Source organism: Phyllosticta capitalensis (genome assembly GCF_038381095.1).
Source record: "Phyllosticta capitalensis strain CBS 128856 chromosome Unknown BKA78scaffold_5, whole genome shotgun sequence".
Classification (NCBI taxonomy): domain Eukaryota; kingdom Fungi; phylum Ascomycota; class Dothideomycetes; order Botryosphaeriales; family Phyllostictaceae; genus Phyllosticta; species Phyllosticta capitalensis.
Genome location: NW_027117443.1, coordinates 1,392,982 through 1,405,519, shown reverse-complemented (window position 1 = coordinate 1,405,519; position 12,538 = coordinate 1,392,982). Strand labels below are relative to the sequence as shown.

Below are 12,538 nucleotides of genomic sequence, written 5' to 3'. Positions count from 1 at the left end.
GATGCAGAGCTGCTTGTGTGCTTCAAAACTGGAATGCTTCACAAATTTCGGTCTATGCTGACTAACCAAAAACGTGACAGCGCGTCGGTCGCGCCTGCTGCCTGGAGATCACCTCCGCGTCCCGGAATGACGTCCGCGCCTCGCGACAGAGGTGCTTCTCTCGCACTGTCCTCTCCGACACACCAACCGACAAAGGAGAGCCATGGCAGACCCGCAAGATCGCTTCAGGCAAGATGAGGACGAGGACGAGGAAGAGGAGGTTGACGAGACGGTAAGTCAGTTCTTGCACAACCCGCGAATCGCGCTCACAGCAACCACAGGGCTACAAGACTGTCAGAGATGCCGTCTTGTTTGCAATCGACGTCAGCAAATCCATGACCACGAAGCCTCCTCCGTCCGATTCCAAGAAAGCCGATCGCGACTCTCCCACCTCTGCCGCTCTGAAATGCGCCTACCAGCTTATGCAGCAGCGAATCATCTCGCATCCCACCGACATGATGGGGGTCTTGCTATTTGGCACTGAAGAATCAAAGTTTCAAGATGATGCATCTGGCAATGGAGGATTGGCATACCCACACTGCTACCTGTTGACAGACTTGGAGGTTCCGGCGGCACTTGATGTCAAGAGACTGAGGAACCTCGTCGAAGATGAGGAGGAAGCACAGCAATTGCTCGTGCAGTCAGAAGAGCCAGTATCAATGGCCAATGTGCTATTTTGCGCAAACCAAATCTTCACGACAAAGGCGCCCAACTTCTTGTCCAGAAGACTGTTTCTAGTCACAGACAACGACGACCCACACGCCGATGACAAGAGTTTAAGATCCGCTGCGGCAGTGAGGGCAAAAGACTTGTATGACTTGGGTGTCATTATTGAGCTCTTTCCCATCTCGCACCCAGAGCGCGGATTCGACAGGACAAAGTTCTACGACGTGAGCCTCACGCCTCGCCTCCCTGATCTTGACTAATCTGAGCAGGACATTGTCTATCGTGCGCCATTAGGCGATGATGATGCCCCGGCACCCGTTTCAAATGCGGCACAGCCAGTTGATAGAAGCGACGGCATCAGCCTCCTTCAATCTCTCATTTCAAACATCAATTCCAAAGCTGTCCCTCGTCGGGCACTCTTCAGTCTTCCTTTTGAAATCGGCCCGGGTCTAAAGGTGGGCGTGAAAGGCTACATTTCGATCAAACGCCAGGAGAGAGTGCGAAGCTGCTACGTCTGGCTCAATGGCGAGAAGCCGCAGATTGCAGTGGGTTCGTCCTCCAGAGTGGCCGAAGACACGGCCCGTGAGGTCAAGAAAGAAGAGATACGAAAGGCTTACAAATTTGGTGGCGAGACGATTGCCTTTACCGAAGAGGAGACCAAAAAGATTCGCTACTTTGGCGATCCGGTAATCCGCATTATCGGCTTCAAGCCAATGACCTGCCTTCCCAACTGGGCCAACCTCCGCACACCTACGTTCATTTACCCTTCCGAGTCTGACTTTGTCGGGTCGACACGCGCCTTTTCGGCGCTTCAGCAAAAGCTGCTCAAGGACAACAAGTTCGGTTTGGCGTGGTTCATTCCCCGCCGCAACGCAGTGCCCACGCTTGCGGCCTTGATCCCAGGAGCCGAAAAGCTCGGCGACAGGAACGAGCAAATCCGCCCGCCAGGCCTCTGGGTCATCACCCTCCCGTACGTCGATGACATTCGCCAGATCCCTGACACACCGCTGGTGCGGGCTCCAGACAACACCATTGACCACATGCGGGAGATTGTCCAGAACCTCACCCTGCCCAAGGGCGAGTACGATCCCAACAAATACCCGAACCCGAGCTTGCAGTGGTTCTACCGCATTCTGCAGGCGATTGCCTTGGAGGATGAGTTGCCGGAGCAGCCCGAAGACAAGACGGTTCCCCGGCACCGGCAGATCAACAAGCGTGTGGGTGACCAAATTGTCGAGTGGGGCAAACTCATCGACGAAGAGTATCGTTATTACTCATCAGCAAAGAGGAAGTCGGTGGACGAGGAGCTGCCACCAGCCAAGAAGGTGAAGAAGGAAAATGGCACCAGCAGTCAGAGTGGTGCAGTCGACGACGCGGAGATGAAGAAGGCATGGGAAAATGGAACTCTGCACAAGGTAAGTCGCCATGTCGTGGAATAGTCTCCTGGGTCAGACTAACTTTCTCCAGCTCACAATCCCCAAACTCAAGGAATGGGCGCACTCGAAGCACTTTACTGTTGCGGGGAAGAAGGCCGAAATCATCGAGAGGATTGAAGAGTACTTTGAGAACAAGTGATTGTTGGCATGGGCGTCTCGGGCGTCGAGAGGCGGCGGCGTTTTTCGGTCAGGGATGGATAATGTCCAAGGCGTCTTTGCGATCATGAGCGACGAAGCCTCAAGAGCCAACCGCTCTGAGGTGAATACATGCTCAATGCTCATGGCAACGTAGTCAGGCTGCTGGCTAGGCTAGCAATGCCAGATTTTGTACCTTGCTGTACCATGCCCCGTGATCATGATGGAAGACATCAAGTCGAACTTTCCTCACACAAATGTTGACAACACGAAACCCCCTTCCAGTTCTTCGCCCATGTGTCCATTTGACAAACAGCGCGCAAAAAATACGCGTCCCGCATGCGAAGTGAGAAAACATGACGAGGCGCTCACGCGGGTCAACGTGCGCTAGACGAACGAACTGCTGCATGTCTACCTTGTATGCACGTCGGCTGCTGGCTGACCTTGACTGACATTGGATGGCGCTGGCATTTGCGTTCAGGATTTGAAACCAAACAAGCGGACGCAGCAAAACGAAACAATCAGGCGATGAGTCCGAGAGAGAAAGGAGACGTGTTCCGCCTTTGCCTTTCCCCCACTCGTCATTTTCTTCAATACTGTAGTTGGCAAAACGAGATGGAGCAACCCGTCGACAAGTCCTCGTCGTCCCGACTCACTGTTTCCATCCTACTGGCTACTACTACCTGTTTTCGAACACTGGAACGCTCTTCTTAATGATTCCTGCCAACCTAGTAACACCGTATAGTTGACGCATCAGACAGAAAAATCCTAGTTGAGCTCTCAGACAAGTGGACAACAGACGGATAGACAGGCGGCGGGCGGGACAACGGGGCGGGACGGGAACCGGGACGGAGAGACGGACGGGCAACGCAGAAGGAAACGGCTCGCAAGTCGCAACCAACAAGCGCAAAAACTGGGAGCGGAGGTTGGAGTTTTGACTTTTGTTCTAGCCCGTGCGCTGCAGCGGCGGGAGCTTGTTTGGACGCGTGAGCTGCATGGCCGGCTGCTCTATCAATGTAGCGATGTGCTGTTGCTGGTGGCAGGGGATTGGTTTTGTGGAGGCATTGTCAGTTAGAGAGAGGTGCCCTACAAGATTCTGATGAAGGGCGTGAAAGGGATGGCCATGGCGTTGGCGACAGATCTGATTCCTACACGTGCTCACGAGAAGCTTGAAGTCCTGCCAGCTCACCGCTTGCTTTCCATTTCTCCATATCTATCATTGGAGAGCGAGCTACGCCTTCCAAGGGAGCATCCCACCTAACCCCCGAACTCCGCAAGAACAACAATTACAAAACCTTTTGATCGTAATGAACAAGAAGACGCCAATGACAGAACCAGCGATCAGCGTAAAGAAGATGCCGTTGAAGAAGTCTTCCTATTGCTGCCACAGCAGCGGTTTCCCCACGCTGCCGTACTTGGCCTGCCAGGCGAAGAAGTAGGCGAGGGCTGCCAGTGGCTGGCCGACCAGACAGAAGCTGATCCAGAAGGTGAGGTTGCCTATGACCTTGCCGTTCACAACCTTGATGCGCTGCAAGGGGTCGGTCAAGATGACAAGAGGGATTTGGAACATCATGCCGGCAAAGGCGACGCCTGGTGATTATTAGCGAAATCAACAGATTTCGGGCAACAAAGCAAACTTACCAATTATGTTGTGAGTGGGCACGCCCACAAGCAATTCGTGGAGCGCACCAGAGAAGAGAAAGACCATCATCAGCGCCAGTGACTTTGGACATCCGCGGCCGACGAGCGGTTGATACACGTGCCGTCGCATAAACGTCGTGACGGGCTTATTCCACATGGTCCAGTAGCTCCGGATGCTGGGCGCATTCCACCAGTCGGTATAGAATTCGCGGTCACCGAAGCGCATGATTTCGGCCAGGGCATTGAGGAACGAGTGGAACAAAACCATGAATCCTGCCAACCAGCAAAAGACGGAAATGGTGGACAACTTGAGCATACGCTCGAGGATGGAAATGATGTCTAGTGTCGCAATCTTGTCCAACGAGTTTTTGAGCAAAGGCGAAGCGTATTGCGCCGAAGCGATCCAGATTACAATGCTGAGACCAATGGCTTCGGCGATGCGCTTGAAGACAAAAGGCCAGCGAATCGTCTCCGTCCGGGGATACACGGGCTGATATACCAGAGTTGGCGCCCACCAAAAGTACATGAGGTTCCTTATGGAGATATTTTTAGGATATGGGCAGCTTCTGTACAGCTCGGGCAAGGGGGCAGTGCCTGAATCGTCAAGGAGTGCGTGGCGGAGGTCGCGATTGGTAAAAGCATAAGAGCATGTCTTGAGCCAGACAATGATGGCGTGGAGTTCGCAAATCGTCCCAATCCCAGGATGATGAATATGGTAGTATACGACTGTGGAAGCGATGATGAGGTTCAATGTGGCATTGAGGCCATGGGCAAAGGCAACGAGACCCCATGTCGACCGGAACTTGTCTCTTCTTGCGGCCACGTCCTCTGGGGATTCTGCCCTTTTGATCTGAGCTATGGCGCCCTTGGCTTGCTGTGCAGCTACCAGCTCAATTATGTAGGCAACGAAGAGGTGGCAGGGCACGAGAAAGTAGAGGATGGAGCCGTACAGGACGTCTTGTCGGCGGTAGTCATGGCAGCGGATACAAATCAACACGCCATACTGAATGAAGAGTCAGTCTTGGGGTTAAGAGGCAGAATGGTCCGTCTTGCCTTGCGGAAGTTTTCAATCATCAATCGCAGGTTGGAAACAACTGGTCAGGGTCAGCGCGAGGTTCCGCCAGGGGTCGGGAGAAAGACGTACGTAGCACAAGAATCATGAGATTTCTTATTCCTACAAAGCTGGGAGGCTTTTCAGCGTCCTGGCTAAGGCACGATGCCCTCACCTTGCGGTGGACGGCCACGACGTGATTGTACTTGGTGCCCGTTGGCAGCGAGGCAGCGCCGTTGGGAGCGCCGTTGGTGTGGCCATTGGTTTGAGTATGGGCGGAGCCGTTCGAGTTGGGCGATGCGTCGGTGTATTGTTTTTCGGGATTGGTGATGGGAATATCTGTGGAGGTAGTAATGGCGGTCTCGACGCTCGAAGCCATTGGGGAAGCTTGAGTGGAGCTCGGAAACGAGGAGTGACGGAGGTGGCGAGGGCGTCGAGCACTGCTGCAGCCAGCGGGCGGATGCTATATAGTCGGCCGTGAAGCAGTCAACGGTTGACTAGTGGACGTAGGAAGAGGCGAAGGTGGTGATGCAGCTGAAGGAGTCAGCCATTTTAGAGCGACATTCCGGTGCAGACAGCGGCAAGGCGGAGAGCGGAGAATGGTTGAGAGAGACTGAAGCTCATCCAGGGTATGCTCCTGGTCCCTGTCTCTCGCTGTTCCGTCCCCGGTCCTGCCCGCCGCTGCCCCTGTCCGTTTCTCCCCGCTGCGGCGCAACCCGGCGAACCAGCCAGCCACTGTGGCTGATGCTCTATGATCGACCGCCGCACTTCACCGAGCCCTCACCTCCATCAACACCAATCCTCCACATGCCCCCTCTCGCCGACTCCTGCGCCCATTCACCTTAGGGCTCCGCAGATACCCGACGATGGAGCGCGAATTTCACTACCAGACCGGCGGCCACGATGGCATCCCGCGCACCAGAGCAAGACGTGAGTCTCGCGCCTGTCCACTCTGCCCGCATCACCTCTGCAACTACCAACTATCGCCGCTTCTCATAGCTTTCTATCCCCATGGATAGGAAACGATTTCGCGAAGCATTCGGATCGCTAACAAATTACTCAGGTGCTGCCACCGATTTTGGCTCCACAATTCTACAATGGCAGCGCAATCGCGTTCCGCGCTACAAGGGCTTGCCCATTGGCGAGGCGGAAAGGCCGAGCGTGAGCTACATGGTTGACGTATGCTAGAATCGCCCACTTCAAATTTCGTCGACTAACAGCTCTCAGATGCTGCCTCCACTTGCTCGAGTCACGAATGCCGCCGAAACTATACCCGCAAAGCACCTCCACGCCTCATTAAACAAGATCAAACACCCTATAAATGTGGTACGCTGGACACCAGAGGGCAGGCGTCTGCTCACCGGCTCGACGAGCGGTGAATTCACTCTCTGGAATGGAATGGGATTCAACTTTGAGACCATCATGCAGGTCAGTTTCTGGAGACCTTGCGCTTTGCAAGTCTAGCTATATTGACCCCGGCAAGGCACATGAATCGGCTATCCGCGCTGTACAATACTCCCATGGCGATGACTGGCTAGTCTCAGCAGACCAGGAGGGTCTCGTCAAATATTGGCAGCCAAACTTCAACAACGTCAAGGTCCTCCAAGCGCATACGGAGCCTATTCGAGACCTGGCATTTGCGCCAACTGATTCAAAGTTCGTAACTGCTTCTGACGACGCTACGCTTAAAATCTTCGACTTTGCTGGTGGAATTGAGGAATCGACGTTGACGGGACACGGCTGGGAAGCGAAGACCGTCGACTGGCATCCGACCAAGGGGTTGCTGGTATCAGGATCCAAGGACCATCAGATCAAGCTTTGGGATCCAAGAAGTGGCCGCTGCCTCACAACTCTCCATGGTCATAAAAACACAATTTCAAAAACTTCTTTTGAGCGCACCCAAGGCCAACTTCTCGCAACATGCGCCAGGGACCACACTGCCCGAGTGTTTGATCTGCGCACGATGCGCGACGTCCTTCTGCTGCGTGGCCACGAGAAGGACATCACAACCCTCGCCTGGCATCCAGTTCACCGAAATCTTCTGTCTACGGGCGGAGTCGACGGTAGCCTTTTCCACTACCTGCTAGACGAGCAAAATGCTCCACCAGGGGTTGAGCCTACTCTGTCGCCTTACGACAGCTCCGACCCTTACAATGCGCCTGCTCAAACCATTTATCCTGCCCACAAGGTCCCACACGCCCATGACTTTGCCATTTGGACACTTGACTGGCATCCTCTTGGTCACATTCTGGCGTCTGGGTCCAACGATCGCATCACACGCTTCTGGACTCGCCCCCGCCCGGGAACAACTTCTTGCTTCAACGATCGATTCCACATTGGCCAAGCAGCGGCAGAAGCTCAAGGGATCTTCGACCGGCGTGATGCACGTCGTCAACAGCGCGAAGAGGAAGAACAAGAAGCCGAGGATGAGGCAGATGGTCTTGTGGATCAAACCATGCCTGCAAAGATGCCGACGCTGCCTGTGCTTCCTGGTCTTGGTGGTGGCGATGGTTCAAGCACTGGTGGAGGACAGCTGCCTGGCCTTGGAGGCGCACCCGCTAGCGCTGCACCGCCCGTTGTTCCCATCCCACTGCCTGGTGGATTTCCAGCTCCTGGAGCACCGCCGTTCCATCCTCCTGGTGGCTTTCCTGCTTTGCCGCCAGGATTCCCACCACCTGGCTTCGATCCGAGTAAAATTGCTGAAATGATACGGAATGGCCAGGTGCCAGCTTTGCCTCCAATGCCCAACGGCGCCCCTCCGCCACTCCCACCTGGCTTCGTGCCTCCACCTCCTCAGGCGCTGCCTCAGGGCTTTCCCGGATTTCCTGGTCAGATGCCTCAAATGCCTGGTCAACCAGGCGGCGATCAGAATGGAAATGGGGCCGGCATTAGGAAGCGGGCCCCATTGCCAAGTCAAAAGGACAGTCTGCGCGAGGAAATGAAGCACGGTAATTATCGAAGGGCACGGTAGAGCAGGACAGGGGAAGTCGCTTGGATCTGTAGGATATACCACATCACTGGCGTTGCATGGTTGGGAGGAAAAAGCATGGCGTTTTGAATGAGCTTCATGATAGGGCATGGGGCAGCAAGGGTGGACTCGTTCACATTCAACTAGCTAAGTGTATCTGACGGGTTGGACCTGATTTTGCAGCTCAAGGGAAATCAGCGATGGCATGCAAGTCGGCTGAACTATAACAGTAAGAATTTTCTGACAGTTGGATGAGCATCACTCTCTTTCAACTTTACAATCTGCACGCGCGATTACGACTGCCGGACAGATGAGTCGCGAGTCTTGATTATGAATTTTCTGTATCTCAATTCCCTGTCTGAGTTTCGGTTCTTGGTTTTCGCGTCACCATGGTTCCTCTTTGCTTCTCTCGCCTTCTACCTCGCCCACCAGCAGCTCCGACAAGCGTACCCTGGGCAGCGACAAACCACAGGCGAAGACATCAAATTTGGCGGTATCAAAATAACTTTTTCTGGGATTCATTTCGATATGACGGTGTGTTGCATCTGCAAGCTTGGATGGCTTCTGCATAGCGAACTATTGGTCTAGTTCCCAGACTCAGATACGATCTCCCTTTGCTTTCTTGACAGACCTCTTAACCCTTGTGCGAAACATATCTTGAAGTGAGTCATCTCTCCCTTTGCCATCATGTCCCTCTCTTCGATGATCCAACCGCAAATTGTACCAGTCTCTCCCTCTCGCATCAAGCTGCATCGTGATGCTCCGTGAGAAGCACGCAGCCATCTCTCGTATCCGTTTCAACCAAGCGGACCAGCTCCACGGGGCCTTTGGATGCAGCCTCTTCGTCGGCATCTTCGAAACCCCACTCGAAGGGAGTGCTGTAGTCCCTGTCGCTGAGCAAAGATGACTTGCTGCAGTAGAGTCTGGCGAATGACATATGCTCGCAGCTGTTCGGTTCGTACGGCAAGTGTCCCCAGTCCGGATCCTTAACCTCGACGCGTTCTCCGATTTCCTCAACGAATGGCCAGGTGTTGAAGATGAGGTAGAGAGACTCTGCACGGCCGGAAGTGTTCAGTCGGGCAACGAGAACGTACCCCGTCGGCTTCCAGTCTTCGTCGTGGATTGGACTGTCGTTTGCCGGAATCGCGGCACCTTTGCGAATGGGCCAAGTTGTGACTTCGCCGAGTTGGTGGAACATAAAGCCGTTTTCGGGGTCGTCAGAATTTGAGGAATAATGGGCCTTTCCGGACTTGTTCGCCTCGCGCTGAGACTGAGAACGGGGAGAAGGCTTCGTCTTGATACCAAGGAAACAGTAGTTCTTGAGGAGGGGGATGTTGACGTCTGGTCGCTTCGTCGCAAGGAGACTGTAGACATCAGGCTCCAGCCGATAGAGCGCATTGGTGGTTGAGCCGAGCGGCACCCGTGGCGAATCTTTGACCATCAAAGAACCGGTCTGCCATTTGCAGTAGTCTGTGGCCCTGTCGCCTGGAGAGAAGAAGTTGAGGTTCTCGACCATCTCCACAAAGAAGTCGCGCGAGATGAGGTAGAATCCGCTATTCGTAAAGATTTGCGCTCTGCTCCAATCTCTGTACGCAACCCGCTCGGAGACGACAGGCAAAAGCCTGCAGAGTGCCTCCCTGTAGCTTTCCTTTGGGTCGCGTCTCATTAGTGCGACTTTTATGGGCGCCCATCGACGGTCTTCGTCCGTGTTCTGACGCATTGCGTTGGAATGTCATGTATTCAAAAGGAGAATTGGTTTTTAGTAAGATACGCAGAGCAGAATATGGGCACCAAGTGGAGGAAATTCGAGTGTGAGTCATGCTTCTGCTTCGCCCAAATTGGAATGGTCGAGGAAGTAGTGGCCCGATATATGCATCGTTTGTTGAGGATCGAGGGATGGTAGCAAAAGTCATTGCGGAAGAACGACTATTTCCAGTGTTTGCCGTCCAGGAAATCTGAATGCACCTGAATGCTCCTTGTCCCTTGCTGAAAACTCCAGAGAAGACAACGTATGGAAAGATCTGGAGGATCCTAGCAAAGAAGGATACAGAAGGATCATGGATTCTCAAGTACTGGACAATTAAATCGACAAACAAAAACACGATGCTATCCGAATGATGATTTTGGGAACCAAAGGACGAACGGCGTTGATTTGCAATCGACTGGGCATAATCGATTCCCAAATGCCAAAAAAAGAACAGACCTCAGTGACTCTACAAGAGTCGGCCCTAGATTTCACTGCGGAACAAAGGTCAGCAAGTGGCCCCCTGAGCCTCAAATCCTCCAAACGTACCTGTGATGGAGATTCTATCCCTTCCAGCCGTCAACGGTGAGAATCCTTTTGCTGAAAGCTGTCACTTCTATGGGACCATCAACAGCATCTTCCAACTTGAAGCCAAGTCTCGGCCAGTCAAGAGAGCAGGGCCGCCGAGCCTGGCGAACGAAAACGTCTTGCGAGGCTTTGGGGGCCGTCGATTCTGGCGTGGCACCTGTTCGGCCTCACGGCGAGTCATTCCATTTTCCACGAGCGGAAACTTGTTGTGGACAAGCCAAAGGCTTTCTGCCTTGCCCGAAGGTGCGAGCCTGGCAACAACAACAAGCCCTGTGTCGACCCATGCGACGAATGCCTCCCAATCGTCGTTGTTAGGACGAGACGGGAAAGTAGACCACCATTTACGATTTTTTTTCGATATCTGTGCAGTCTCCCTAGTTGGTGGAACATGAAGCCTCCCTGTGCAGTCAATGGCTGGGTTGAAGAACTCTCTGACTGAACCGTGGGGTGCACTTCCAAAAACCCATCATTCGCGCCTCTGACACTAGCTGAAGAGTGCCAGAAGTTATCTTCATAGGCCCGAGAGAACGCGTCAAGGTTTACTCTGTAGTGCTCGTCAGAGCAGATTTCATGGAACGAAGGCTGGAGATGAAAAAATGCCTCGTCGTCCGAGCCAATGGGGATTCTTGGACGACCGTGGTTGCCATATTTGTAACGGGCCATCCAACGACCGTATTCAATCATATCTTCTCGCTGAGTAGAGAAGAAGTTGAGTTGCTCCAAGATCCTGATAAACAAGTCTTGTTCCATCAGCTGGCTGAGTCTAAAGCCTGCCCAATCCAGGTAAGACAGCCTCTCGGAGTGGTCAGGAAGGATCTTGCAGATTTCATTGCGTGCGTCGGGGATCGAGAGTTTTGACAGGGCAGTTTTTACTGATTGCCATCGTTCATCGGCCTGTTGTTGGATCCAATGGTAGAACAAGCACTGATCTTGTTGGGCGGGCAAAACTGTTTCCAATGCTGCATGTGTGCAAGAATCCTTTTTCTCCTCGTCGAGCCTAGCCTTCACTGTCGCAAACTGGCTTTCTTGCTCCGGAGTGAAAGATCTCGTTGCTGGGAAGGTTAAACTGCTCGCAGCTGGAAGTCTGACCAGAGGAACCAATTTGATGGGGGTTTCAATTTCATCTTCCCACCCGAATGGAGTGGTCCAGTCCCTGCCCGTGAACATGGAGGGTCCGCTGATTTTGGCACAAGAGAAGGGCTTATAAGACGACCCCCGCATCATTCCCCACTCAGGACTGGTAGCTTCAATTTTGTGAGGCGAACAATCCTCATCATCGAAATTCGGGAAAGTGTTGAAAACGAGCCAGAGGCTGTCCTTTCTACCAGAAGGCGCAATTCGGGCGACGAGGGCAAATCCTGATGATATCCAGTAGCCGTCGTCGTGAATTTTACTGTCATCTGAAGGGTTACGGTCGGAAGCTCCGTAAATCTCGTGAAACCTGACATTTCCGAGCTGAAGAAACATGACTTGCTGCTGCTCGTTCGACTCTGGCGCATCCGTCGACTTTGAGGGTGTTTGAGCATGGGTCAATTTTGCACCAACAAGGCCCAAAGTATGAGACACCGCATGATCCTGATTGTAGCGGCCTTCGGGAAGTTCGTTCCAAGGGTCAGGGAGCTCGTCAATTGCAGGCTCTAGTCGGTAGAGACGATCATCCGTCCATCCTAGGGGAATCCACTCTGGCGCGGAATTTCGAATTTGAGAACTCCATTTACTGAACAAGTCTTGATCCTTGTGTCGATATGAGAAAAAGTTGTGGTTCTCCACAAAGTCCACAAAAAATTCGCGCGAGAAGCTGAGGATCTTCTGCAATGAAGTCGCAAACTCGCTTCGCGACCAAAGGCCATATAATTCTCGGTCGGCAGGGGTAGGCAAGAGTTCATCTTGTGCCTCAGAAAAGCTGATGACTTCTGTGTTGCGATGCGTCACTTCGTCTCTGACGATCGCAAACCAGCTGTCTTGTTCCTCGGTGAAAGACATGTTTTGTAGGAGGGCGGCAGTGTTTGCACTGGAGAAGAGCAAGGGGGAGGATGAATGACAGAGAGCTCCAGGGAAGGAGAAAGTCGAGAATCGATTGATATTGAATGAATGGCAGTAAAGTGTCGCTGTAAGTGATGTGGAAGGAACCTTGGTGGGTATAAATGCGGGTGACCCCAATGCCAACCTCTTAAGCCCTGTGAGTCAAAGGGAGCGTGGTCTAGCCTCGAACCATGGAACGGCAACTCAGATAGCGCGTTACTCACCAAGCGCAAGTCGACGAGTCTACT

The 12,538-nt window shown here is 53.2% G+C and overlaps 6 protein-coding genes across 6 annotated transcripts; 3 read left to right on the top strand and 3 right to left on the bottom strand.

Moving 5' to 3' along the window:
* Positions 1-141: 141 nt before the first annotated feature.
* On the top strand, positions 142-2,571 carry BKA78DRAFT_314426 (putative DSB repair complex subunit Ku70). Its single transcript, XM_066888467.1, has 4 exons — positions 142-271; positions 321-929; positions 975-2,120; positions 2,173-2,571. The coding sequence occupies exons 1-4, from the start codon at positions 203-205 to the stop codon at positions 2,278-2,280; spliced, it is 1,932 nt and encodes a 643-aa protein (XP_066744387.1). The 5' UTR covers positions 142-202; the 3' UTR covers positions 2,281-2,571.
* Positions 2,572-3,594: 1,023 nt separating this feature from the next.
* Positions 3,595-5,564, bottom strand: BKA78DRAFT_136108 (diacylglycerol acyltransferase DGAT2). Its single transcript, XM_066882682.1, has 4 exons — positions 5,062-5,564; positions 4,971-5,011; positions 3,918-4,920; positions 3,595-3,866 (listed from the first exon to the last, which is right to left on the bottom strand). Exons 1-4 carry the CDS (start codon positions 5,345-5,347, stop codon positions 3,652-3,654), a joined length of 1,545 nt encoding a protein of 514 aa, XP_066744386.1. The 5' UTR covers positions 5,348-5,564; the 3' UTR covers positions 3,595-3,651.
* A 415-nt stretch (positions 5,565-5,979) lies between these two features.
* On the top strand, positions 5,980-7,939 carry BKA78DRAFT_251486 (WD40-repeat-containing domain protein; the record flags this gene model as incomplete). Its single annotated transcript, XM_066884661.1, has 3 exons — positions 5,980-6,147; positions 6,196-6,396; positions 6,452-7,939. The coding sequence occupies 3 exons, from the start codon at positions 5,980-5,982 to the stop codon at positions 7,937-7,939; spliced, it is 1,857 nt and encodes a 618-aa protein (XP_066744385.1).
* A 164-nt stretch (positions 7,940-8,103) lies between these two features.
* Positions 8,104-8,601, top strand: BKA78DRAFT_136100 (uncharacterized protein). The gene has a single exon (XM_066882681.1). The coding sequence runs from the start codon at positions 8,267-8,269 to the stop codon at positions 8,522-8,524; it is 258 nt and encodes an 85-aa protein (XP_066744384.1). The 5' UTR covers positions 8,104-8,266; the 3' UTR covers positions 8,525-8,601.
* Positions 8,602-8,678: 77 nt separating this feature from the next.
* On the bottom strand, positions 8,679-9,656 carry BKA78DRAFT_295615 (uncharacterized protein; the record flags this gene model as incomplete). The annotated part of the gene is made up of 1 exon (XM_066886507.1): positions 8,679-9,656. The coding sequence occupies one exon, from the start codon at positions 9,654-9,656 to the stop codon at positions 8,679-8,681; it is 978 nt and encodes a 325-aa protein (XP_066744383.1).
* Positions 9,657-10,445: 789 nt separating this feature from the next.
* BKA78DRAFT_370178 (uncharacterized protein) lies at positions 10,446-12,251 on the bottom strand (the record flags this gene model as incomplete). Its single annotated transcript, XM_066892673.1, has 1 exon — positions 10,446-12,251. One exon carries the CDS (start codon positions 12,249-12,251, stop codon positions 10,446-10,448), a length of 1,806 nt encoding a protein of 601 aa, XP_066744382.1.
* Between the last annotated feature and the right edge of the window lie 287 nt (positions 12,252-12,538).